The 27,205-nt window shown below is 38.0% G+C and overlaps 1 protein-coding gene across 2 annotated transcripts in view; it reads right to left on the bottom strand.

Annotated features, from left to right (window-relative positions):
* The window catches only part of CFDP1 (craniofacial development protein 1), a 140,630-nt gene extending 114,554 nt beyond the window's left edge, over positions 1 to 26,076 (bottom strand). The window contains exons 1-4 of one of the 2 annotated variants that reach the window (XM_037815672.1): positions 25,881 to 26,076; positions 4,900 to 5,017; positions 3,222 to 3,441; positions 2,791 to 2,918 (exon numbers count right to left, since the gene is read on the bottom strand). In XM_037815672.1, the coding sequence (XP_037671600.1) occupies positions 2,791 to 2,918; positions 3,222 to 3,441; positions 4,900 to 5,017; positions 25,881 to 25,944 (530 nt within the window). In that variant the 5' untranslated portion in view covers positions 25,945 to 26,076. The remainder of the gene's footprint in view (positions 1 to 2,790; positions 2,919 to 3,221; positions 3,442 to 4,899; positions 5,018 to 25,880) is intronic. The other variant, XM_037815671.1, reaches the window with a different exon arrangement.
* Between the last annotated feature and the right edge of the window lie 1,129 nt (positions 26,077 to 27,205).

The following is a 27,205-nucleotide window of genomic DNA, read 5'->3' on the forward strand; positions in this document are numbered from 1 at the left end:
TTCTGTGGACTTCTAGGACACTGAGACGTTGTTAAACTTCCTCTAATCTTGTATTGTGAGTATCCAGAGTCTTTTTAATTTGGCCAACAGTTTCTTTTATTTCGATAAGATCTTCTATTTTTTTATTTACTCTCGCAATTTCTTCCTTATTCTCTTCTAGGATCTTCTTTACGTTGCTTATATCCTGGGTCATGGTCTTCTTCATGTCCTTTAAATCCTTTGCCATGTTTTTGTTCCTTGATTGCAGTTCTTTGATTAATTGTGCCAAGTATTGTGTCTCTTCTGATATTTTGATTTGGGTGCTTGGAACTGAGTTCTCCATATCATCTGGTTTTATCATATGCATTAAGATTTTCTGTTGTTTTTGGCCTCTTGGCATTTGCTTTGCTTGATAGGGTTCTTTCAAGTTGTAAAAAAAGATACCAATCTAATTTTTCAGAAACAGAAATTGGTGGCGTACACTTTCTCTAACTAACCAGCAGATGGTGTCTGCGAGTCACCTATACCCCTCAAGTCAGTTCTCCTCAACTTTGTCCTTGTGGTGTGTGGGGAAATGATTCTTGTGGGGCTCAGATGGTGAACTCAGTTTGGGTGTGTTGCTGGAGCTGACCGCCCTGAATGTGGGGTGTGTGTCCGGGTGGCCAGGGAGGAAGGGCAGCTTTAATATTCAAACCCCCCAGGTGTTCCCGGAGATTCAAGGCCGCCGCAAGAGTCTAAGCCTTCATTTCAGTTCAGCCCCTGACCCTCTCTCTCACTGACCCACAAACCACCAGACCTGGCATAGCGTCCCTGGGTTTTCCGAGCGGGCCCCCTTTCTCAGCTATGATCTTCCAGGACCTCTGCTGAGTGAATGCTGTGCTACATCACCAGTGTGCGCCATCTCTCAAGGGAAGCCCCGGGCTGCTGGGCCGTGCAGGGGCACTCTCAGCCTGATGCAAAGATGGCCAAACGGGGTGTCTCAATCCACCCCCTCCTCGCACAGTTCCTCCTTCCCAGCTCCGGGACAACTGGTGGGGCTCTGGGCTGTGGGCATGGCCCTGGGCAGGAGTGTCTCCAGCCCTCCGGGGAGCCAGCTGCAAGCTGCGGGGTTTCTTTCTACTTCCAGCTCTCCCCTCTGCTCCCCTGGCCCTAAGGATATCTGCAGCGGGCTATCCTCCAGGCCAGACACCGAGAGGCCGGCTCAGCCCTCTCCTGCCGTGTTTTACTGCGTGGTTCCCACTGTCACAACCGCAGCTGCTCCTGGGTTTTTCCTTTATCTTTTTTTTTTTAAAGAACCAGTCGGTCTCCAAACGCCAACCCCTGGCTTCCCCACACCGCAGCATGGCTGCAGGTCTTCCAGCCAGCTTACTCACTTGTTTCAGAATGCAGACTCCCGGTTTCACCAAGTATACGGCCCCTGTGGTACTAGCAGATCTCATCCAGCTGGTGCATCGCTGAAACTGGTATTCTGAGTCACTTTCTGGTTTTTGTCTAGTATTTTTCATGGAGGTGTTGTTTTGCCCTGTCTCACCTAGCCGCCATCTTAGGTTCTCCAAGAATCGCATTTTATACATCTTTAAATTTTAGTTTTTTAGTAATTCCTTTTTATTGTATTTTACAAAAATATTGGTCTGCAACAGATTAAAAATTTAAATTTTTTAAAAAGTTAAAAGCTATCCTTCACAGTAGACAGTCTAGATAATAATCTGTATAACTGTTAAATTTGCTGGATGTAAGAATTATATTGTGTTAGGAAGGAAAAAGCCCTTCTTAGAAAACATGTGCTGAAGTATTTATGAGTGAAGTGTTATGATGTCGACAAGTAATTTTCAAAAGGGTCAGCCAAAATAAAAAGGAGAGAATGATATAAATAGTGAGAGGGAGGCAAAATATTAACAAAGTGGTGAGTATGGATGATACGTGTACGGCTGTTGGTTGTAAAACTACTTGTACAACATTTCTGTAAGTACGAAATTTTTCAGAAGAAACAGTTGAGAATATTTTTTTAAATAATAAAAAGTTTTGCTCCATACCATTCATAAAACTGATAATGCCAAATTCTTTTTTTAAAATTGTGGTGTTACTGGATAAAATGACTGTTGGAAATTAGATATATTTTTAAGAAATTAATGTTAGGGGAAATTGCATTTTCAGAAAATCAATGGGTCTAATTACTGTCAAGGAAAAGAAATGTGACCATCTAGAAAATAATTACTGATTGGTAATTCATATGTTCTCACTTAGCTCCAAATTATAGATTTGCTGTTTTCACATAATAAAATTTAAATAAAGCGGGGGAAAAAAAATTCTAGGCTTGTGGCTCTTATCTAGAACAGCCAGGAGGCTAAACTAGTCAAGGCATTATTAAGCCCTTACTGTTTTTCTATACTATAGTTAACAAACCTCATGAATCAATTAAAAAAGTAATATAAAGGTGAGGTTATAACAATGGAACCAAATTTCTCTCCCAACACTTCCAATTTTTACCTGATTTCAGAGGCCTCACTGGGGCTCCTACTTCACAGTCAAGAAAAGTAATGAAGGAAGAAATGACTTACCCAATGTTACAAAGCCTGGCAATGACCAAGTGAAACCAAATACTTGCTTCTGTTCAGCAGACCACTTCATTACCGTTATGTGAAAAGACCTTTCTCATGTTCCCTGATAATTCACGGAGCCCTTGTTTTCCTTGAGTTCAAGTATAACTTTCAAAATATTAAGATGGATTGGAATAAGGATAGATGTCTAACACCATTTAGAAATACAATCACTTTTAAAAGAACAAGTTTCAAAGTTTGAAGGTCATTTTACCTGACTTCTTCACCAGCAAAATCAAAGACCTTGGTGATTTTAACCTTTTCTATTTCTTTAGGTTTCTCTAGCTCTTCTGCTCTGACCAACAATTTACTTGAACTCATCTCTTCAGTCTCTTCTCCTCTCTATGAAAAAAGTAAACAATATGATCAGTTTCACAAAAGGATAAAACCTAGAAGAATCATCCAAATATTCTATGTATAGCTGTTATTAAGTGTTTCATCTCTAAACAGCTAAAATCTATTGAAAATTTATTTAATAAGAAAAGCTTATTTTTCCTACCATAGGGAATGCTTTGCTTTTCACTTAGGAGAGTAGGCCATTTAATCTGATTTCTGCTTCAAACTTCAAATCTCAGTTTGTAAATAAAATCTCCCTGGGGAGGACAGGGTATTTCTGGAGAAGCATTCACCTCTCAACTTACCTACCTTAACTTGTGTACTTGGAGGCACTTTTGATTTTGGTCCCACATCATTGAGGAAGCTGGCCCAGAGCTCATCCTCCTTCTTTTTTCTTGCATCCTCTGACCCAATGCCTTTTTCCTGCTCTGCAGCTGTGTCTTCCTCCTCACTGCTACTTCCTCCAGATTCTGCCTTAGAATCCTCTCCTTCCTCGTCTTCTAATGAGAGGCCACCTTGTTTTCTCTTCCTGATCACCAACAGTCACAAGGAAAAGGAAAGATAAGACAGAATACAAAATGATATGAATTATTTCCTCCCCAATTCCAGACATTATCTTGTGGATCAGAGAAAACTTTCAAATCTGGAGACTACTGATTAACACACCTGGTGGGGGGGAGGGAGGCAAGCTGAGATTTTGTGGGGGGAAAAGAGAATTCAGCTCTTACAATTAGCATTGTCCCCGAACATTTAGAAATAAAATATATGTTTGACTTATAAGCCAGGACCAGCTATTTTCATCAAGAAAACATCCAAAATTACCTCACAGACTCAATATGTCCATGAAGTATTTTAAGAACATACACATGCCAGACATTTTTTGACTTTTTAAAGACAGTCCTTTAAAAAACACTCTCCATTTAGAGAACATGTTCTAATAAGAAGAAACTCAAATTTATTTGCACTTTCTTTCCAGAGATCTCAGGAGGGAAAAATCAGTATTTCTTCTCACTTTCTGAAGACAGGAAAGTTGGAACACAGAAAAATTCAAGAATAAAAGAACTGGGTTCAAGACATGTAAAAGTAAACTGCTTCTTAGACATGTTTTGGACATGAGGTAAATTATCTTAGGCTTAAAATTCTTTTTTCCCTTTTAATAAACTATAATTTGTTTTCTGCTTTAATGCCCAGGAAGACAGAACCACCAACCAAAGAGAGATAAAAGACTTCTATGGAAGATGCCTTTATCTAATTTAAATAAGAGGTCAGCATTTTCATACATTTTTGGTAGGAGTATAAATCAGTACCATGTCAATAGAAGGCAATCTGCTAATTCTGATAAAAAGTTACACTGCATACACCCCTGAATCAACAATTCTACTTCTACAAATCTGATTTACACATGTACATGTACATGTATACAAAAACATACACAAAGAAAATTCACTGCAGTCTTTCTTGTTGTAGTAAAGACCAGGTACAATCTAAGCATCCCTCAATAAGAGAATGCTTATTAAGGTATGGTCTAGCTATGTAATTTAACAAACATGCAGTCACTTAACTATCTCCAAGATGTGAAATAAGCAAAGCAAAAAACAATATATGTAGCATGCTACTATCTATATTTTGAAAAAGAGGGTAGGAAATAAATACATACATGCTTGTACATGCACAGACTAGCTCTGGTAACATAGTTCTGAGGAAAAACAACAAGGGCTGGGGAGAGGACATATGTTTTCATACTGGTGGAATTTTTTGCTTTTTACCATGTGCACACCTATTAAATTTTTATTTTTTAAACTAAAGCTCAAAAATTTTTAAAGCTTGCCAGAGACTAGGAATTTAATCCTAAAATATCAGCAAATGTTTCCCTTGAAGAGAATAAAGCAAGAAACCCTGGCAATAAGAAATCTCTAGACCAATCCCAGTACACAGAAGAGTTGTGACAAGAGTCCCTGACTTCTAAGAACCTTGAGGGCAGCATCACCTGGCCGGAATGCTCTGGGACTTTCTTTTTTTCCCTTTGGTTTTCTGTGTCTGCTCTTCACCATCCACTTCATCTTCCTTCACTAATTCATTTACATCATCTTCACTATACTCTTCACCTGAAATCACATAATAGGGTGGTCAGACAGGAAGGTTTTCACATCAAGACAAGACATTTTCATCAGGAAAAAAAGTTCTTTCCACTGTCCATTACTTTCCTCTTATTCTTCATCTTACTAAATGTCATTTCCTTAGGGAAGTCTTCCCTGTCCCTGAAGTGTAGGCTAAGTTACCCTATTTTAGCCTTCCACAGCAGATTATACTTTCTCCTCTGTAACTCTCATCCCACTTGCAAGTATTTAATGTTTGTAATTCCTGTCATGCTCTACATTCCATGTGGGTATTGACCCCATCTGTTCAGATTTGTAAGGTTTTGCTGAATGAATAAACAGAAATTCAAATTCTACTAATGTACCTTTCGAAGAAACAGATGGTCCCACCTCATCTTGGGTATCTTTCAAAAGTAATCAAGACACCTTGTCTTTTCAATAAAAGAGGTTTAGAAAGAGGCCTAAAGACTTGCAGTTAAACACAGCAGAAGGAATAAAACACATCTATTCCCCTCTTCACTGATACTGAAGTGGCCCTGACAAACGAGTTGACTGGATGCCCCGTTTGACCACGCTCTGTGAGCATCAGTCAAACCCTGCCCACTCAGATTCAACTACTTTTTTTTTTTACTTCATACAAACTTTTATTTGAAGTATAATATACTTTCTGAAAAGCACACAAATCCAATGTACAGCTTAATAAAATTACACAAAGTAGACACACTTGTATAACCAGGACTCAGGTCGCGAAACAGAACACGACAGCATCCCCGAAGCCCGCTTGTGCCCCCTTCCAGGACTAACCCTCCCTTTGGGAACCACAATCCCGACTTCTAATACCACAGATTAATTATGCCTGTTTTTCAACAACCAGAACGCTTTTCTGTCCGGCTTCCTTCTCCTCAACATGGTTTTTGTGAGAGTCGTCCATATTGTGCAATATAGCTGTAGTGCTAGTTTGAATATTCCTGTACATCCAGTTTTTAAGTATTTTGCGCACAACAACGAACCAAGGATCACTGGACACTTGAGAAAAACTTCCAATACAAAAGACAAGATCCAATACAAATAAAAGAAAAGGAATTCAGAGAAAACAGAACAATGGAGAGAGCAGGAAAAGGCCTAAAAACTAAACACTTAAAAAGAAGAGTTTACAAATAATATCCTTAAAGATATAAGGGAGTCCAGTCAACCAAGATGGCAGGGTAAAATGCTCCAGGGTGCTGTTCCCCAACAGAATCTTTGAATAACTAGCAAAAAAATGGTAAAGTCATCTTCCTGCAAATGTATGGAGCCAGCCTACGGTCTCACTGTGGGACCCTGGCCCTGTGCCAAACGGAGCAGAATTACTCCTATGTGAATACTGGGGTGCCTATATGTTGGTGCCAATCTTTTGAGTGGCAACTGAAAGACTAAACCAGGAAGCTGGGCTCTGGCTCACTCTCTCAGGACTGGCCTGCAGGCAGAAGCAGCTAGCAGACCACTAGAGCAGTATAATGAACAATTGAGTTGAAGAGGCCTAGGGCAAAGGATTATCTAATTCATGTCTTACAACACTGTACCAAAGAGGGGAGAAAGCATATTTCACAGGGAGTAGAAGGGATGTTCAAATTCCTGTAAATGGTGAAATTCCTAAGAATACGAGCAAGCACAAGTCCAGGAAAAAGACTCAGGCTCAGAAAAGACAAACAGGACCCTGTACTTCACATTTGCCTGGGGCTGATTCTTCTTGACAGGAGGGCTAAACACTGAAGGAGAACATGGCAATGGAAAGCCAATTGGCAAAGACTGTGAATGTGTTTTTGTCATGGTTTGTTTGTTTTTGGTAGCTCCTGGCACTCAAGGAAATCTCTTTCATATTATGAGGTGAATACTAAAGGAATGGACAACTCTGGAACTAAATCCCAAAGTCAACACTTAAGATATTAATCTGTACAGTGTATATCAGATTACAGAAGGAAAGACAAAGAAAAAGGAAATGATGACCCATTAAAAGGAAAAAAAATAAAAATCCAGAAACCATCAATAAAGACCAGACTTTGGAAACAGCACATAAATATTAAAAAAAAAAAAAAAAAAAAAAAAATCCTCAACTACTCAAGGAGATAAAGGAAAACACACAGAAAGAACTAAAAGATATATGAAAACAATAAATGAACAATATGAGAATCTCAATAAAGATACAGAAATTTTTAAATGGGAGCAAACAGAAATACTGAAGTTGAATACCACAAATAACTGAGGTGAAAAATCCCCAAAGGGTTTCAACAGCAGATTGGAGCTGGCAGAAAAATCAGTGAGCTCAAAGACAAGATAAATGAAAGGACTCGGGCTGAGGAGTAGAAAGAAAAAAGAGTGAAAAAAGTGATCAGAGACTAAAAGATCTATGGGACACCATCAAGCATATAAATATATGCATTATGGGAGTCCCAGAAGGAGAAGAGAGAGAGAAAGGGGCAGAAGGAATATTAAAAAAACTTCCAAAATTTAACATGAGACAAAACTATGGACATTTAAGAAGCCCAATGAATCACAAACAGGATAAACTCAAAGAGAGCCACACCTCAATACAAAGTAGTCAAACTGTCCAATGCCAAGGACAGGGTGAGACTTCTGAAAGCTGCAGGAGAAAAGCAACATGTTACGTTACAAAGGAGTCCCAATAAAATTAAATGCTAATTTCTTATCAGAACCCATTGAGACAAGAAGGAAGTAGGATGAAATATTTACAGTACTGAAAGCAAGCAACTGACAACCAAAAATTTTCTATCTAGTAAGAATGTCTTTCAAAAATGAGGGAGATATTAAGACATTCCAAGATACACGAAAGCTGAGGGAGTTCACCAACACTAGACCTGCCCTAAAAGCAATGCTGAAGAGAGTCCTTCAGACTGAAAGGAAAGGACACTAGACATGGATAGAAGTGTCAAAAAGAAATAAAGACCCCTGGTAAAGGTAATGATGTGGATAATTATAAATCTGGTACTGGTGTATTGCATTTTTTGGTACATAACTCTACTTCTTATTTTTAACAGGTTCTAAAATGCAAATACACTAAAAGTAATGATAAATCTACGGTTTGAAGCTTACACAGTATAATGATATAGTGTGCAACAAGTGCAACAATAAGGTTGGGAAATGGAAAGGTACAGGAACAATGTTTGTGTGTGCTGTTGAAGTTAAACTGGTATCAAAACAAACTTGATGGTTATAGATTTGGAATATTAAAATTTAAGACCCATGGTAACCACAAAGAAGATACCTGAAAAATATATACAGAAGGAAATGAGAAGGGACTTAAAATGGTACAGTACAAAAAATCAAATAATATGAAAGTAGACATTAACAGAAGAAGAGAGGGACAAAAAAGTCATGACTTACAAAGACCAAACAGCAGAATGGAAGAAGAAAGTCCTGCATTATCAACAATTCCTTTAAATGTAAATTGATTAAATGCACCAGTCAAAAGGCAGCCATTGGCAAAATGGATAAAAAAGCATGACCCAACTATATGCCTATTCACAAGAGACTCAGCTTAAATTCAAAAATTCAAGTAGGTTGAAAATGAACGGTTGGTAAAAAAAATATATATATATATATATATGCCATGCAAATAGTAACCAAGAGAGCAGGGGTAGCTATACTAATATGAGATAAAATAAACTTTTAGTCAAACACTGTTACAAAGTACAAAGAAATTCACTAGTATACTGATAAAGGGGTCTATTCAACAGGAAGACATAACAATTACAAATATATATGCATATAACGGCAGAGCCTCAAAATATATGAAGCAAGTATCGACAGACTTGAAGGGCAAAATGGACGGTTCTGCATTAAAACTAGGAAACCAATACACCACTTTTAATAATGGATATAACTTCTAGACAGAGAATCAATAAGGAAATAGAAGACTCGAACAATACTACAAACCAACTAGACCTAACAAACATACAGACATACAGAAAACACTTCAGCCAACAGCAAAAAAACAAAACAAAACAAAACAAAAAACATATTCTTCTCGTGCACATGGGAAATTCTCCAGGATAAACCATTTGTTAGGCCACAAAACAAGTATCAATAAATTTAAAAATATTGAAATTATACAATGTAATTTCTCCAACCACAATAGAATGAAGCTAGAAATAACAGAGAGAAATGGAAAACTCAGAAATATGTGGAAATTAAGCAACACACTCTTAATCAAAGGGTCAATGGGGAAGGAAATTAGGAAATATTCTGAGGCAAATGAAGATGAAAACACAACATACCAAAACTTATGAGATGCAGCAAAGGCAGTGCTAAGGGGAAATTCAGTGCTCTAAATGCATACTTTAAAAAAGATCACAAATCAGAGACCTAACCTTAGAATTGGAAGATCTCAAAAGAAAAGACCAAAATAAACCCAAAGCAAGCAGAAGGAAGGAAATAACAAAGATTCCAGCTGAGATAAATGAAATAGAGAATAAAAAAATGAGAGAATCAATGAAATCAAAACTTGGTTCTTTAAAAAGATCAGCGAGATAAAAAAAAAAATCCTTTAGCTAGACTGACAAAAAAGAGAAAGGACACAAACAGCTAAAATAAGAAATGAAAGGGAGATCATACAGAAATAAAAAGAATTTTAAATGGATACTATGAATAACTGTATACCAACAAATTAGATAACCTAGATGAAATGGCAAATACCTAGAAACACAAAAACTACTTATACTGATTTAAGAAACAGAGGATCTCAACAGATCATATGACTTGAAAATCTCACTTCTAGGTATAAACCCAAAAGAACTGAGAACAGGGACTCGAACAGATATTTGCACACCAATGTTCATAGCTGCATTAGTCACAATTTTCAAAAGATGGAAGCAACCCAAATGTCCATCAACTGATGAATCAGTAAACAAAACATGGTATATAAGCACAATGGAATATTATTCAGTCAGAAAAAAGGGAATGAAGTTCTGACATATCCAACAACATGAACGAACCTTGAAGACATCATGTTGAGTGAAATAAGCCAAACACAAAAGGACAAATATTGTATGACCTCACTGATGTGAGATATTTAGAATAAGCAAATTCATAGAGTCAGAAACTAGAATAGAGGTTACCAGGAGCTGGGGAGGGATTAGGGAACAGGGAGTTAATGCTTAATTGGTACAGAGTTTCTGGTTGGGGTGATGGAAAAGTTTTGGCAACGGATGGTGATGGAAGCATAAAATTGTGAACATAATACCACTGAATGACACATCTGAATGTGGTTAAAAGGGGAAATTTTAGGTTGTATGTTCCTAGAACAAAAATTTAAAAAACAACAACCATAGGATTGTACAACATCGAACCCACTGAACTATGTACTATAGTTAATAGTACAATGATAATATTCTTTCGCCATTTGCAACAAAGGTACCACGCTAATGCAAAGTGTTAATATAGGGGGCTATATACTGGAACTCTGTATTTTCTGCATGATTATTCTATAAACCTACAACTTCTCTAATGAAGGAAAACAGTCATACTGGAAAAAAACACAATATGAAAAAACAAATAAACCTAACTATATACCAAATGGGTATCATAACCACAAAGAGAAAGGATTTATTCTGAGGACTTTAGAACACAGTATTTTGACTGTACATCCTTAGCAACATGCATTCTAAGGACAAAGAAAAAAAATTTTTTGTAGTAACATCAATGTTAGTGTTTTGGGATGACTATCTTTATATCATAGGTTAAATCACATAATTATGTTAATCATGTCAGGAATCCAGACCTTCAGAGTTAAGAGAAATGACAATACAATTACAAAATCAAAGAAATCAAGTGAAAATAGAAATGTTAAGAATGAATAAAAATATCAATATGAATTCTAACTCTCTTTAAGATATATATTTTCTAGTTTTGTCCACTTAATGGCATAGAAACAATGTCACTCCAGCAGCGATGAGCACCTCTAAAACAACAGCTAACTTCAGGTCTGAGGCAGAGACAGTACAAGGTGAAACTGGGACATTTTGCTGTGCCAGAAAGCAAGGAAGTTATTTAAGATTAATGGGTCATGTTAAAAGGATCCAGGATCCAGGCTGAAAGAGCTGTTAGTGGGTAAAGTGGTGACAACTTGAGCATTAAGAAGAATCACTGTTAGTAAATTAAAACACACTGATCAATAAAAATCTGTGAGCCCATTACAATAGTCAAAGAAAAGATGACAGAAAAAATAATCTGTACTGTTTGAAGCTACTATTAAAATTACTTCCTGTTTTGAAAATTGGTAATTAAAAGAAAAGAATTAAACATTTATCTTGCCCCAACTGAGGAAGGAAAACTATACTTTACTGAAGAATACCAACTAACAAATGTAAAATAGAATTAGAAAAATATCACTTCTCAAACCCTCATGGAATTAGTAATTTAGAACAGGATTATCCAGTAATATTTTAAAAGATTAAGTTTTGGCTATTAAGTATACTGCAACCAGAATACTTTCCGTTCAAAGGGAAAAAAACAATTATACAACAGAAGTATCAGACTGTCACCCCCGATCCAGTGGGGACAACTACGGAAATCAACTAGGTATTACGTCTTCTGGTGCTATGCAATATGAAACACACAAGTCAACTATAATGAAGCCTATTTAAAATAAAAAACATTTCATTTGAATCCATCATGCCTTTATATCTAACTTCCAATACAGAAAATTAAAAGGGGAAATGAAAAATCTAAAACGATACCATGAGGGAGCAACTAGAAAAACTCAGAAGGTGGGACATTCTGCAAGACATATGGTCCGATCTCTTCAATGAATCAATATCATTATAAAAGAGAGAGAGTGCTAGATCAAAATAGACTTAAGGGATGGATAAACTAGATGATGTGTGTATTACTGAACTGGATTGTGGTTTGAATGAACAAGCAATAACCACTTTTGGGTCAACTGGGGAAATATGGTCTCCATGTTAGATAAGTTGAAAATTTACTGGAATGGGTAGGTAGAAATTGTTGACTGAAAAGAGCAGGTTACAGAACAGCATGAAAAAGTATGACTTCAGGTTGGGGGGAAAGTACAAATATCTATACCTGGGTATAGAAAAAGATGCAAGTGACTATTCACTAAGGGATCAGCACTGACAGTCTATGATTGATCAGAATACAATGATTTTATTTTTTATTTTTTAACTGTATTTTCTGATTTTTTTACAAAGCTCATTCGGTGCTTTTGGTAATAATAAAAGGTTATTTTTCATCATAAAAATGGGCAAATGATGTAGCTCTGGATCTTAAACGTGTAAAAAGATGTTCAATCTCATTGATAAGAGAAAAGCAAAATTAAAATTACACAAACAGAGAGGCGGGGCAAGATGGCAGACTGGTGAGCTGTATGTTTTAGTTACTCCTCCAGGAAAGTAGGTAGAAAGCCAGGAACTGCGTGGAATGGACACCACAGAGCAATCTGTCTTTGGGAATACTTCATACAACACTCATGAAAATGTCGAACTGCTGAGATCAGCGAAATCTGTAAGTTTTTTCAGCCAGGGGACCCGCGCCCCTCCCTGCCAGGCTCAGTCCCGTGGGAGGAGGGGCTGTCAGCTCCGGGAAGGAGAAGGGAGAACTGCAGTGGCAGCCCTTATCGGAAACTCATTCTACTGATCCAAACTCCAAGCATAGACAGACTGAGACCAGACACCAGAGAATCTGAGAGCAGCCAGCCCAGCAGAGAGGAGACAGGCATAGAAAAAAAAACAACACGAAAAACTCCAAAATAAAAGCAGACAATTTTTGGAGTTCTGGTGAACACAGAAAGGGGAAGGGTGGAGCTCAGGCCTTGAGGCGCATATGCAAATCCCGAAGAAAAGCTGATCTCTCTGCCCTGTGGACCTTTCCTTAATGGCCCTGGCTGCTTTGTCTGTTAGCATTTCAATAACCCATTAGATCGCTGAGGAGGGCCCTTTTTTTTTTTTTTTAATCCTTTTTTCTTTTTCTAAAACAATTACTCTAAGAAACCCAATACAGAAAGCTTCAAAGAATTGCAATTTGGGCACGTCAAGTCAAGAGCAGAACTAAGAGAGCTCTGAGACAAAAGACAATAATCCAGTGGCTGAGAAAATTCACTAAACACCACAACTTCCCAAGAAAGGGGGGTGTCCGCTCACAGCCACCATCCTGGTGGACAGGAAACACTCTTGCCCATCGCCAGCACCATAGCCCAGAGCTGCCCCAGACAACCCAGTGTGACGGAAGTGCTTCAAATAACAGGCACACACCACAAAACTGGGCGTGGACATTAGCCTTCCCTGCAACCTCAGCTGACTGTCCCAGAGTTGGGAAGGTGGAGCAGTGTGAATTAACAAAGCCCCATTCAGCCATCATTTCAGCAGACTGGGAGCCTCCCTACACAGCCCAGCAGCCCAGAACTGCCCTGGGGGGACGGCACTCACCTGTGACATAGCACAGTCATCCCTCAACAGAGGACCCGGGGTGCACAGCCTGGAAGAGGGGCCCACTTGCAAGTCTCAGGAGCCATACGCCAATACCAAGGACTAGTGGGTCAGTGGCAGAGACAAACTGTGGCAGGACTGAACTGAAGGATTAGACTATTGCAGCAGCTTTAAAACTCTAGGATCACCAGGGAGATTTGATTGTTAGGGCCACCCCCCCCTCCCCGACTGCCAAGAAACACGCCCCACATACAGGGCAGGCAACACCAACTACACACGCAAGCTTGGTACACCAATTGGACCCCACAAGACTCACTCCCCCACTCACCAAAAAGGCTAAGCAGGGGAGAACTGGCTTGTGGACAACAGGTGGCTCGTGGACGCCATCTGCTGGTTAGTTAGAGAAAGTGTACTCCACGAAGCTGTAGATCTGATAATTTAGAGATAAGGACTTCAATAGGTCTACAAACCCTAAAAGAACCCTATCAAGTTCAGCAAATGCCACGAGGCCAAAAACAACAGAAAATTATAAAGCATATGAAAAAACCAGACGATATGGATAACCCAAGCCCAAGCACCCAAATCAAAAGACCAGAAGAGACACAGCACCTAGAGCAGCTACTCAAAGAACTAAAGATGAACAATGAGACCATAGTACGGGATATGAAGGAAATCAAGAAGACTCTAGAAGAGCATAAAGAAGACATTGCAAGACTAAATAAAAAAATGGATGATCTTATGGAAATTAAAGAAACTGTTGACCAAATTAAAAAGATTCTGGACACTCATAGTACAAGACTAGAGGAAGTTGAACAACGAATCAGTGACCTCGAAGATGACAGAATGGAAAATGAAAGCATAAAAGAAAGAATGGGGAAAAAAATTGAAAAAATCGAAATGGACCTCAGGGATGTGATAGATAATATGAAACGTCCAAATATAAGACTCATTGGTGTCCCAGAAGGGGAAGAAAAAGGTAAAGGTCTAGGAAGAGTATTCAAAGAAATTGTTGGGGAAAACTTCCCAAATCTTCAAAAGAACATAAATACACAAATCATAAATGCTCAGCGAACTCCAAATAGAATAAATCCAAATAAACCCACTCCGAGACATATACTGATCACACTGTCAAACACAGAAGAGAAGGAGCAAGTTCTGAAAGCAGCAAGAGAAAAGCAATTCACCACATACAAAGGAAACAGCATAAGACTAAGTAGTGACTACTCAGCAGCCACCATGGAGGCAAGAAGGCAGTGGCATGATATATTTAAAATTCTGAGTGAGAAAAAATTTCCAGCCAAGAATACTTTATCCAGCAAAGCTCTCCTTCAAATTTGAGGGAGAGCTTAAATTTTTCACAGACAAACAAATGCTGAGAGAATTTGCTAACAAGAGATCTGCCCTACTGGAGATACTAAAGGGAGCCCTACAGACAGAGAAACAAAGACAGGACAGAGAGACTTGGAGAAAGGTTCAGTACTAAAGAGATTCGGTATGGGTACAATAAAGGACATTAATAGAGAGAGGGGAAAAATATGGCAAACATAAACCAAAGGATAAGATGGCCGATTCAAGAAATGCCTTCACGGTTATAACGTTGAATGTAAATGGATTAAACTCCCCAATTAAAAGATATAGATTCGCAGAATGGATCAAAAAAAAAGAACCATCAATATGTTGCATACAAGAGACTCATCTTAGACACAGGGACACAAAGAAACTGAAAGTGAAAGGATGGAAAAAAATATTTCATGCAAGCTACAGCCAAAAGAAAGCAGGTGTAGCAATATTAATCTCAGATAAAATAGACTTCAAATGCAGGGATGTTTTGAGAGACAAAGAAGGCCACTACATACTAATAAAAGGGGCAATTCAGCAAGAAGAAATAACAATCGTAAATGTCTATGCACCCTATCAAGGTGCCACAAAATACATGAGAGAAACACTGGCAAAACTAAAGGAAGCAATTGATGTTTCCACAATAATGTGGGAGACTTCAACACATCACTCTCTCCTATAGATAGAACACCAGACAGAAGACCAATAAGGAAATTGAAAACCTAAACAATCTGATAAATGAATTAGATTTAACAGACATATACAGGACATTACATCCCAAATCACCAGGATACACATACTTTTCTAGTGCTCACGGAACTTTCTCCAGAATAGATCATATGCTGGGACATAAAACAAGCCTCAATAAATTTAAAAAAGATTGAAATTATTCAAAGCACATTCTCTGACCACAATGGAATACAATTAGAAGTCAATAACCATCAGAGACTTAGAAAATTCACAAATACCTGGAGGTTAAACAACACACTCCTAAACAATCAGTGGGTTAAAGAAGAAATAGCAAGAGAAATTGCTAAATATATAGAGACGAATGAAAATGAGAACACAACATACCAAAACCTATGGGATGCAGCAAAAGCAGTGCTAAGGGGGAAATTTATAGCACTAAACGCATATATTAAAAAGGAAGAAAGAGCCAAAATCAAGGAACTAATGGATCAACTGAAGAAGCTAGAAAATGAACAGCAAACCAATCCCAAACCAAGTAGAAGAAAAGAAATAACAAGGATTAAAGCAGAAATAAATGACATAGAGAACAAAAAAACAATAGAGAGGATAAATATCACCAAAAGTTGGTTCTTTGAGAAGATCAACAAGATTGACAAGCCCCTAGCTAGAATGACAAAATCAAAAAGAGAGAAGACCCATATAAACAAAATAATGAATGAAAAAGGTGCCATAACTGCAGATCCTGAAGAAATTAAAAAAATTATAAGAGGATATTATGAACAACTGTATGGCAACAAACTGGATAATGTAGAAGAAATGGACAATTTCCTGGAAACATATGAACAACCTAGACTGACCAGAGAAGAAATAGAAGACCTCAACCAACCCATCACAAGCAAAGAGATCCAATCAGTCATCAAAAATCTTCCCACAAATAAATGCCCAGGGCCAGATGGCTTCACAGGGGAATTCTACCAAACTTTCCAGAAAGAACTGACACCAATCTTACTCAAACTCTTTCAAAACATTGAAGAAAATGGAACACTACCTAACTCATTTTATGAAGCTAACATCAATCTAATACCAAAACCAGGCAAAGATGCTACAAAAAAGGAAAACTAACGGCCAATCTCCCTAATGAATATAGATGCAAAAATCCTCAACAAAATACTTGCAAATCGAATCCAAAGACACATTAAAAAAATCATACACCATGACCAAGTGGGATTCATTCCAGGCATGCAAGGATGGTTCAACATAAGAAAAACAATCAATGTATTACAACACATTAACAAGTCAAAAGGGAAAAATCAATTGATCATCTCAATAGATGCTGAAAAAGCATTTGACAAAATCCAACATCCCTTTTTGATAAAAACACTTCAAAAGAAAGGAATTGAAGGAAACTTCCTCAATACGATAAAGAGCATATATGAAAAACCCACAGCCAGCATAGTACTCAATGGTGAGAAACTGAAAGCCTTCCCTCTAAGATCAGGAACAAGACAAGGATGCCTGCTGTCACCACTGTTATTGAACATTGTGCTGGAAGTGCTAGCCAGGGCAATCCGGCAAGACAAAGAAATAAAAGGCATCCAAATTGGAAAAGAAGAAGTAAAACTGTCATTGTTTGCAGATGATATGATCTTATATCTAGAAAACCCTGAGAAATCGACGATACAGCTACTAAAGCTAATAAACAAATTTAGCAAAGTAGCGGGATACAAGATTAATGCACATAAGTCAGTAATGTTTCTATATGCTAGAAATGAACAAACTGAAGAGACACTCAAGAAAAAGATACCATTTTCAATAGCAACTAAAAAAATCAAGTACCTAGGAATCAACTTAACCAAAGATCTAAAAGACCTATACAAAGAAAACTACATAACTCTACTAAAAGAAATAGAAGGGGACCTTAAAAGATGGAAAAATATTCCATGTTCATGGATAGGAAGGCTAAATGTCATTAAGATGTCAACTCTACCCAAACTCATCTACAGATTCAATGCAATCCCAATCAAAATTCCAACAACCTACTTTGCAGACTTGGAAAAGCTAGTTATCAAATTTATTTGGAAAGGGAAGATGCCTCGAATTGTTAAAGACACTCTAAAAAAGAAAAACGAAGTGGGAGGACTTACACTCCCTGACTTTGAAGCTTATTATAAAGCCACAGTTGCCAAAACAGCATGGTACTGGCACAAAGATAGACATATAGATCAATGGAATCGAATTGAGAATTCGGAGATAGACCCTCAGATCTATGGCCGACTGATCTTTAATAAGGCCCCCAAAGTCACTGAACTGAGCCATAATGGTCTTTTCAACAAATGGGGCTGGGAGAGTTGGATATCCATATCCAAAAGAATGAAAAGAGGACCCCTACCTCACCCCCTACACAAAAATTAACTCAAAATGGACCAAAGATCTCAATATAAAAGAAAGTACCATAAAACTCCTAGAAGATAATGTAGGGAAACATCTTCAAGACCTTGTATTAGGTGGCCACTTCCTAGACTTTACACCCAAAGCACAAGCAACAAAAGAAAAAATAGATAAATGGGAACTCCTCAGGCTTAGAAGTTTCTGCACCTCAAAGGAATTTCTCAAAAAGGTAAAGAGGCAGCCAACTCAATGGGAAAAAATTTTTGGAAACCATGTATCTGACAAAAGACTGATATCTTGCATATATAAAGAAATCCTACAACTCAATGACAATAGTACAGACAGCCCAATTATAAAATGGGCAAAAGATATGAAAAGACAGTTCTCTGAAGAGGAAATACAAATGGCCAAGAAACACATGAAAAAATGTTCAGCTTCACTAGCTATTAGAGAGATGCAATTTAAGACCACAATGAGATACCATCTCACACCGATTAGAATGGCTGCCATTAAACAAACAGGAAACTACAAATACTGGAGGGGATGTGGAGAAATTGGAACTCTTATTCATTGTTGGTGGGACCGTATAATGGTTCAGCCACTCTGGAAGTCAGTCTGGCAGTTCCTTAGAAAACTAGATATAGAGTTACCGTTCGATCCAGCGATTGCACTTCTTGGTATATACCCGGAAGATCGGAAAGCAGTGACATGAACAGATATCTGCACGCCAATGTTCATGGCAGCATTATTCACAATTGCCAAGAGATGGAAACAACCCAAATGTCCTTCAGCAGATGAGTGTATAAATAAAATGTGGTATATACACACGATGGAATACTACACGGCAGTAAGAAGGAACGACCTCGTGAAACATATGACAACATGGATGAACCTTGAAGACATAATGCTGAGCGAAATAAGCCAGGCACGGAAAGAGAAATATTATATGCTACCACTAATGTGAACTTTGAAAAATGTAAAACGAATGGTTCATAATGTCGAATGTAGGGGAACTAGCAATAGAGAGCAATTAAGGAAGGGGGAACAATAATCCAAGAAGAACAGATAAGCTATTTAACGTTCTGGGGATGCCCAGGAATGACTATGGTCTGTTAATTTCTGATGGATATAGTAGGAGCAAGTTCACAGAAATGTTGCTATATTATGTAACTTTCTTGGGGTAAAGTAGGAACAGGTTGGAAGTAAAGCAGTTATCTTAGGTTAGTTGTCTTTTTCTTACTCCCTTGTTACGGTCTCTTTGAAATGTTCTTTTATTGTATGTTTTTCTTTCTTTCTTTTTTTTTTTTTAATTTTTTTTTCCCATGCAGTTGATTTAAAAAGGAAAAAAAGGTTAAAAAAAACAAGGAAAAAACAAGGAAAAAAATATGTAGTGCCCCCTTGAGGAGCCTGTGGAGAATGCAGGGGTATTGGCCTACCCCACCTCAATGGTTGCTAACATGACCACAGACATAGGGAACTGGTGGTTTGATGGGTTGAGCCCTCTACCATAGGTTTTACCCTTGGGAAGACGGTTGCTGCAAAGGAGAGACTAGGCCTCCCTATGGTTGTGCCTAAGAGCCTCCTCCCGAATGCCTCTCTGTTGCTCAGATGTGGCCCTCTCTCTCTGGCTAAGCCAACTTGAAAGGTGAAATCACTGCCCTCCCCCCTACGTGGGATCAGACACCCAGGGGAGTGAATCTCCCTGGCAATGTGGAATATGACTCCCGGGGAGGAATGTAGACCCGGCATCGTGGGCCGGAGAATATCTTCTTGACCAAAAGGGGGATGTGAAAGGAAATGAAATAAGCTTCAGTGGCAGAGAGATTCCAAAAGGAGCCGAGAGGTCAGTCTGGTGGGCACTCTTACGCACACTTTAGACAACCCTTTTTAGGTTCTAAAGAATTGGGGTAGCTGGTGGTGGATACCTGAAACTATCAAACTACAACCCAGAACCCATGAATCTCGAAGACAGTTGTATAAAAATATAGCTTATGAGGGGTGACAATGGAATTGGGAAAGCCATAAGGACCACACTCCACTTTGTCTAGTTTATGGATGGATGAGTAGAAAAATAGGGGAAGGAAACAAACAGACAAAGGTACCCAGTGTTCTTTTTTACTTCAATTGCTCTTTTTCACTCTAATTATTATTCTTGTTATTTTTGTGTGTGTGCTAATGAAGGTGTCAGGGATTGATTTAGGTGATGAATGTACAACTATGTAATGGTACTGTAAACAATCCAAAGTACGATTTGTTTTGTATGACTGCGTGGTATGTGAATATATCTCAATAAAATGATGATTAAAAAAAATAAAAAAAAATTACACAAACAAAAAAATATCAAGGTCAAATTCCATGCAAAGTTACTATGAAAGAAAAAAAGACGACAAGAAGCAGAATAAGGTCCCTAAAAGACAATGAAGCACAAAATGAACAAGCTCTGTCCAAACAGACTCAGAGCTTCCAATGATCTTTTTAGTCTCCATGCTTAAACATGAGCCAAACCACCAAGAATCAACAAAACTCTGATAAAGTCCAAAACAAACAAATAGGGTGAATAAAAACCACCTTGGAAGAAACAGAGACTACATAGGGGAAAAAGAAACCTTAAAATAGAAAGAAAGAAAGAAACAAACAAACAAACATACACAGTATGTTCTCTGTCCATAGTGTAGTTAATGTAGAAATAAAGAACAAAAAGATACCTGGAAAATCCCCAAATATTTGGAAACTAAACAACAACCTTCTAAATAACCGTGAGTCAAAGCAAAATCTCAAGGGAAATTAGAAAATATTCTGAAGTGAATAAGTGAACACACAACATATTAAAATTTGCAGGTGCAGTCAAAGCAATGCACAGAGGAAACTTATAGCATTTAAAGCTTGTATTAGAAAAGAAGGTTTCAAATCAATCATCTAAGGTTCCTCCTTAAGAAACTAGAAAAAAAGAGCAAATTAAACCCAAAGCAAGCATTAGGAAGGAAATAATGCTTGATAAAAGTGGGAATCAATGAAACTGAAAGGAAAAAAAATTAGAAATCAATGAAATCAAATACCAGTTCTTTGAAAAGATAAACAAAATTGATAAACTTTTAGGCAGACTAATCAACAAGAGAAAAAACAGACATTTCCAATAACAAGAATGAAAGGGAGCTATCACTCAAATCCTATAGACATTAAATGGGAAAGGGAATATTATGAACAATTCTATACCTATAAATTTGGCATCTTTCTAAGTCTTTGTAAGACACAAACTGCCAAAACTCACTCAAGAAAAAATAACCCAAATAGATTATATCTATTAAAAACATTGACTCTGTAGCTAAAAATCTTCCAAAAAAGAAAGCTACTGATCTAGATGTTTTTAGGGGGAATTTTACCAAACATTTAAGGAAGAAATAATACCACTGTACACAATCTCTTCCAGAAAATGGAAGAGGAAATACTTCCCAGCTTTTTTTTGAGGCTACCATTACCTGATACCAAAACCAGGAACAAAGATTACAAGAAAACTACATAACAGTATCATAAACATAGACGCAAAATTCCACAACAAAATATTAGCAAACTAAATCTAGCAATATATAACAAGAATAATATATAATGACCAAGTGAGCTTTATGCCCAAAATAAAAGGCTCATTCAAAATTAAAATATCAACCATTGTAATTCACCATATGCACAGATGAAAGAAAAAAGACCACACATAATCACGTCAACAGACTGAGAAAAAGCATTTAACAAAACTCACCTCTCAACAAACTAAGAAAAGAAGGGAACTTTTTTAACCCGAAAAAAGGCAACTAAGAAAATCCTATAGTTAACATCATATTGAATGTTGAGAGAGGGATACCTTCCCATTAAGATCAGAAACAAGGCACAGATGTCCACTTTCACCATCCCTATTTAACATCATACTGTAAGTACTATCAGGTACAACAAGGCAAGCAAATAAATAAAAGTTATACATATTGGAAAGGAAGAAACAAAACTGTTTCTATTTACAAATGACACAATTGTGTGGAAAATGCCATGGAATCTACTAAGACCTCTAGAACTGATAAACGAGTTTGGCAAGGTTGTACTAGCAATTGAACATTTGGAATCTGAAACAAGTAGCCAAAACTATTTTGAAAAAGAACAGAATAGGAGTACACTCACTACCTGATTTTAAGACTTTCAAAAGTCAAAGCTACAATAATTAAAGCAGTATGAAACAAAACAGAGGGTCCAGAAATAAACCCACACAGATACGGGCAATTGATTTGTAACATAGGTGCAAAGGCAAGTCAATGGAGAAAGGATAGTCTTTCAACAAGTGGTGCTGTAACTGAACATCCATATGTGAAAAAAAATGAACCCTGACCTATAACTCATATCTTATGCAAAAATTAACTCAAAATGATCATAAAGAAAACATAAAAGAGTATCTTTGTGATCTCAGGTTAGCACCAAAGAGTTCTTATCTGTGATATGAAAAGCATAATCCATAACAGAAAAATTGACAAATTGGACTACACCAAAGTTAAAATTTTTTGTTCTGCAAATGACACTGTTCAGGAAATGAGAAGACAAGCCAGAGACTGAAGCAAAATATGTGCAAAACACATATTTGACAAGGACTTGTATACAGAGTATATGACGAACTCCAAAACTCAACAATAAGAAAACAAACAGCGCAATTTTTTAAAAAGGCAAAATATTTGAATGGATACACCATCAAAGAAGATATAAAGATGGCAAATAGGCACATGAAAAGACAGTCAATATCACTAGTCACTAGGGAAATGTAAATTAAAACTACAATGAGAAGCTATTTTATACCTATCAAATTAGCTAAAACAAAACAAAACAAAACTGACAATTAGAGATGCAGAGGAGGATTCAGAGCCACTGGAACTCTCAACTCTCATGCATTGCCAATGAAAATGATACTTGGGAAAAGTCTGGCAGTTTCTTATAAAGCTCAACATACATTTATGTTTAAACATTAAACCCAGCAATCTCACTCCTAAACATTTACCCAAATGAAATGAAAACCTGTTTATAAAAGTTAACGCAGGTACATTTATAACAGCTTTATTTGTAACTGCCCCAAATTGAAAAAAATCCAAGTGTCCCTCAACTGGGGAAATGAATAAACAAACAGCGGTAAATCCATACGCTGGAGTATACTCAGCAATACAAAGGAACACACTACTGACACTCACAACATGGATGAATCTCAAGCACATTACGCTGAGTAAAAGAAGCCAGACACAAAAAGTCACATACTGTTATTAACACTATTTATATGACATTCTGGAAAAGGAAAACTGTACACACAGAAAACAATGGTTGCCAGGGGGAGGGGGTGGGGTGATTGAAGGTTTGACTACAAAGGGTCCCACAAAGGAATTTCTAGAGGGGGGCAGGTAGGAATGTTAATTCTGGTGATGGATACACAACTCAGCATTTGTCAAAACTCAATAGTACCCCAAAAAGAGTGAATTTTACCACCAGTAAATTAAAAATAAAAAATTTAAAAGTATCACTAATTATTCTCATAGTGATAAGATACTTTTCTTATGAAATAAGAACATGATGCTTGAAATAAGGAATATTCAAAAAGAAAAAAAAGAATTATTTAATACACAAATTCAGAGAGAAAGAAGGTAGATCAGAGGTTGCCAGAAGCTGGAGGGATGGGATACGGAAGTTACTGCTAAATTGGCAGTTTCTGTTTGCGGTGATGAAAAATTTTGTAAAGAGACAGTGATAATAGCTGTACAACATTGTGAATGCAATTAATGCCACTAAATTGTACACTTAATAGTTAAAATGGCAATTTTTATATTATATGTATTTAATATACATATATAACTAAAAAAAGTTATTTGAAATTAAAAGTATGAGAGGAGAAATAAAAACTCAATAGATGGGCTGGAAGGTAAAATATTGGATATTTCCCCCAAAGCAGAAAAAAGCCAAGTGGATAGAAAATAAGAGAGGATAAAAATTAGAAGACCAGTACAGAAGGTCCAACATATGAACAATGGGGCTTCCAGAAACAGAAAATGGAAAGGAAAAAAAAAAAAAAATTCCAGAAGGCCCAGCAAAATGGATGAAAACAGACACAAACCATTGTGAAATATCAGAAAATGGGAACAGATGATTCTATCAGCTTCCAGAGACAAACAAATCTCACAGAAAGGAACAGAAATCGGCAAAAAATCAGACTTCTTAATGGCAACACTGATCTACCAGTGTTGCCATTAAGCTGGCAAGTAATGGAGCAACATCTTTAAAATTCTAAAGGAAAATTACTTCCAACCTAGAATTTTATTCACCAAGCCAAATCTATCAATCAAACCAGAAGGTAGCATAGTTATTTTCAGACATTCAAGATTTCAAAAATATTCCTACCATGCACTCCTTCTCAAGAAGTGATCAGGAGATTTATCATTTTGGTGGAGCACTCAAAGAAAAAAGATACCACAGAACTCTAGGAAGAGGGACTCCAACATAGAAGAGAGTGGTGGTGATGATGGAAAATCTTAGGTTTAAAACTGCAACAGGCATAGAGGCAAGGAAGCCAAACTGGAGTAGGTCAGAAGGCAAAAACAGACTGAAAGAAAGCGAAAGATTTCCTGGTAAATCTCTGTATCTTGGGAGATGATACAGACAATTCTCTGAGCTTTTGGGGTCAAATGAGCAGTAAGTACATAGAGAACTAAGCAACAACACCAAAACGGCAATTATGAACATCAGAGAAAAGAAGCTGTGCAGGAAAAAGAATCACAATATACCACATGGCACAGGTGTGAATGGTGCTCATACGGTCATTAGAAGAAAATAAACACAATATTGATCTAACCAAAGTTAGGACGGAGGTAGAAATGCAGGCTGGGAAGTTGGGGAGGGGCTGACGATTCCAGGGTGTGTGTCTTAGGAGTGGGAGCAATGAGGCCAGAGGGAATTAAACAGATAAAACCTTATTTTGCGTGGCTTCCATTACAAAGAAAACACCAAGTTAAACGAGTGAAAAGCAGCCCCCTCTTACAAGGACTGAATAGGTATCAGCGGGATTGGGGATGACGTTTCCGAAACAAGCCTTTTAGAAACATTTGACTATATTTAAGTATGTATGCATAATTGATTAAAATGAAAACTAAAGTTTTAAAAAGATCACTCGGTATACCCGTAAGAACAGACTTTAGATTGATGAGTGGAATCAGGGAAACCAGTTAGTTAGCTATGGTGAATACTAGAGATAATAGTTAAGAATTAAGTGGTAAGTCTGAGTAGGATTTACTTAAATAGGTTTGGTGAGCAAATGGTCAGAAATCGATTTTCCACGTAGTCACTGTTGTGACTTAGGAACTTAGGAAAGAGTTGGAGAGAACAGGGATGATCCTAGGTTTTTTAACCCGAGCAATTGTTAAGGGCAGATACTTTTAACGAGATGGGGAGAAATTTAGGTGACAAGATTTATTTTGAAATGCCGATCCAAAAGACGTCCTGAGAAAAGAACAATGGGTAAAAGTTGCAAAGAGGCAAATGAAACTCATCATGTGAACTTTCTAACAACCAGATCACTTGTGAGGACGGACAGCGCCTGGAACTATCCGGAACCTCGTTCTAGCTAGCAATTCCTTCGGACCAGGAAGACTGAAGAAAAATTCCAGCACTCAAATTGCCTTTCCGAAGCATTTAGAAGTAGCAGCGGTGTCGTTCGGGGTGCGGATCGAGCACCGCGCGGGGTCTCCAAGGGTAGAGTCGAGATCACGTGCCGGTTCCTGCGCTCCGGGAGGAGGCGGCCGAAGCCAGGCCCCGGGGAGCAGCTGCTCGAAGGTTCGCGAGCACATCCCGGGCCAGGCGGCCGCGCAAGTGGGCAAGAATGACGGGTCTGAGGAACCGGAGGCTCGAGGCCGGGATGGCCGGGAATCCCGGGACCGGAGCACGCAGGGGCGAAACCCGCCTCACGTGGGGCGCGGGGCGGGGCAATCCGCCTCTCGCCTCAGGCGGAAATCGCTCACCCGAAGGCACGTAGTCCTCGTCTTCCTCCGAGGTGGAGAAGTCTTCGGAGTCGAATTCCTCCATGTTGCTGCCGCCCAACCCACACGACCGCAGCAGCCGCCCCCAACGGCAAAGCGCGAGGGAAAAACCATAGAGCTGCGGCGGTAGAAGCTAGGGAGACCCCGACCGTATGTGCACATGCGCAGAGTGCCACGTGGTCGAAAATGCGACACTTCCGGGCGGACACCACCCTGAGGAAGCTGCTACAGTCAGGTGGTCCTGGCGCCGAAGCGGTGCATGGTGGAACTCGTAGTTTTCTCGCGCTACCTGCACTCGTAGTGTAGTAAATGTGTTTAAGTAAAATCTTTGGAAATGTTCTAGAATTCAAACATCATTCACACGAATCTTTCCTTCAAGTTAATCCATATGGAAGTGCAGCTGCGTGTAACTGATGATTTGTCAGATTTAAAAATATTGTTCAATTATATTCCAATTATGGGAGGCAATTAGAAACAAATGCAAATGAGGTCAGGGACTAACTTGCTACTTGTCCATATTATGTACAGCTGTGCAGGTTTTCTTCCGCTGAAAACTGCTTCTAGCTAATATTCTAGACTACATGATCTGTGCCACCCAGTCGTAGACTAGGGTTTTCTAAATCAAGAATGCCTGTGATTAAATTCTAAATTAAGAATGCCTGGGCATTACAGTGTCTTTATCACACACTTCTTAAAAAACAACTTTATCGTCTTAACAATTCACACACGAGAAAATTTACCCATTCAAAATTCAATTCAGAAGTTTTTAGTATATTCACAGACTCGTTTAACCATCACCACAAATAATGTTAGAACATTCTCATAACCCCTAACCATCAATAGTCATTCCCCATTTTTCCCCATTTCTCCCAGCCCTAGGCAACCACAAATTGACTTTGTTCCTATAGATTTGTCTATTCTGGATATTTTATATAAACAGAAGCACAATATGTGGTCTTTTGTGACTGGCATCTTTCACCAAACATGTTTCGAGATACATCATATTGTTTTGTATCAGTACTTCATTTCTTTTTATGGCCGAATAATATTCTATTGTATGGATCTACCACATTTAATTTATTCATTCATCAGTTGATGGGCACTGGGTCATTTCCAACCTTAGGCTGTTGTGAATAATGCTGCTACGAACATTTCTATACACAGTTTTGTGTGGATGCTTTCATTCTCTTGGGTGTACACCTGGGGGTTGAAATACTGGGCCATAATGGTAACTCTACATTTATCTTTGATGGACCACCACACTGTTTTCCAAAGCGGTAGCACCATTTTATATATCCACCAGCAGT

Source organism: Choloepus didactylus, chromosome 22 (genome assembly GCF_015220235.1).
Source record: "Choloepus didactylus isolate mChoDid1 chromosome 22, mChoDid1.pri, whole genome shotgun sequence".
Classification (NCBI taxonomy): domain Eukaryota; kingdom Metazoa; phylum Chordata; class Mammalia; order Pilosa; family Megalonychidae; genus Choloepus; species Choloepus didactylus.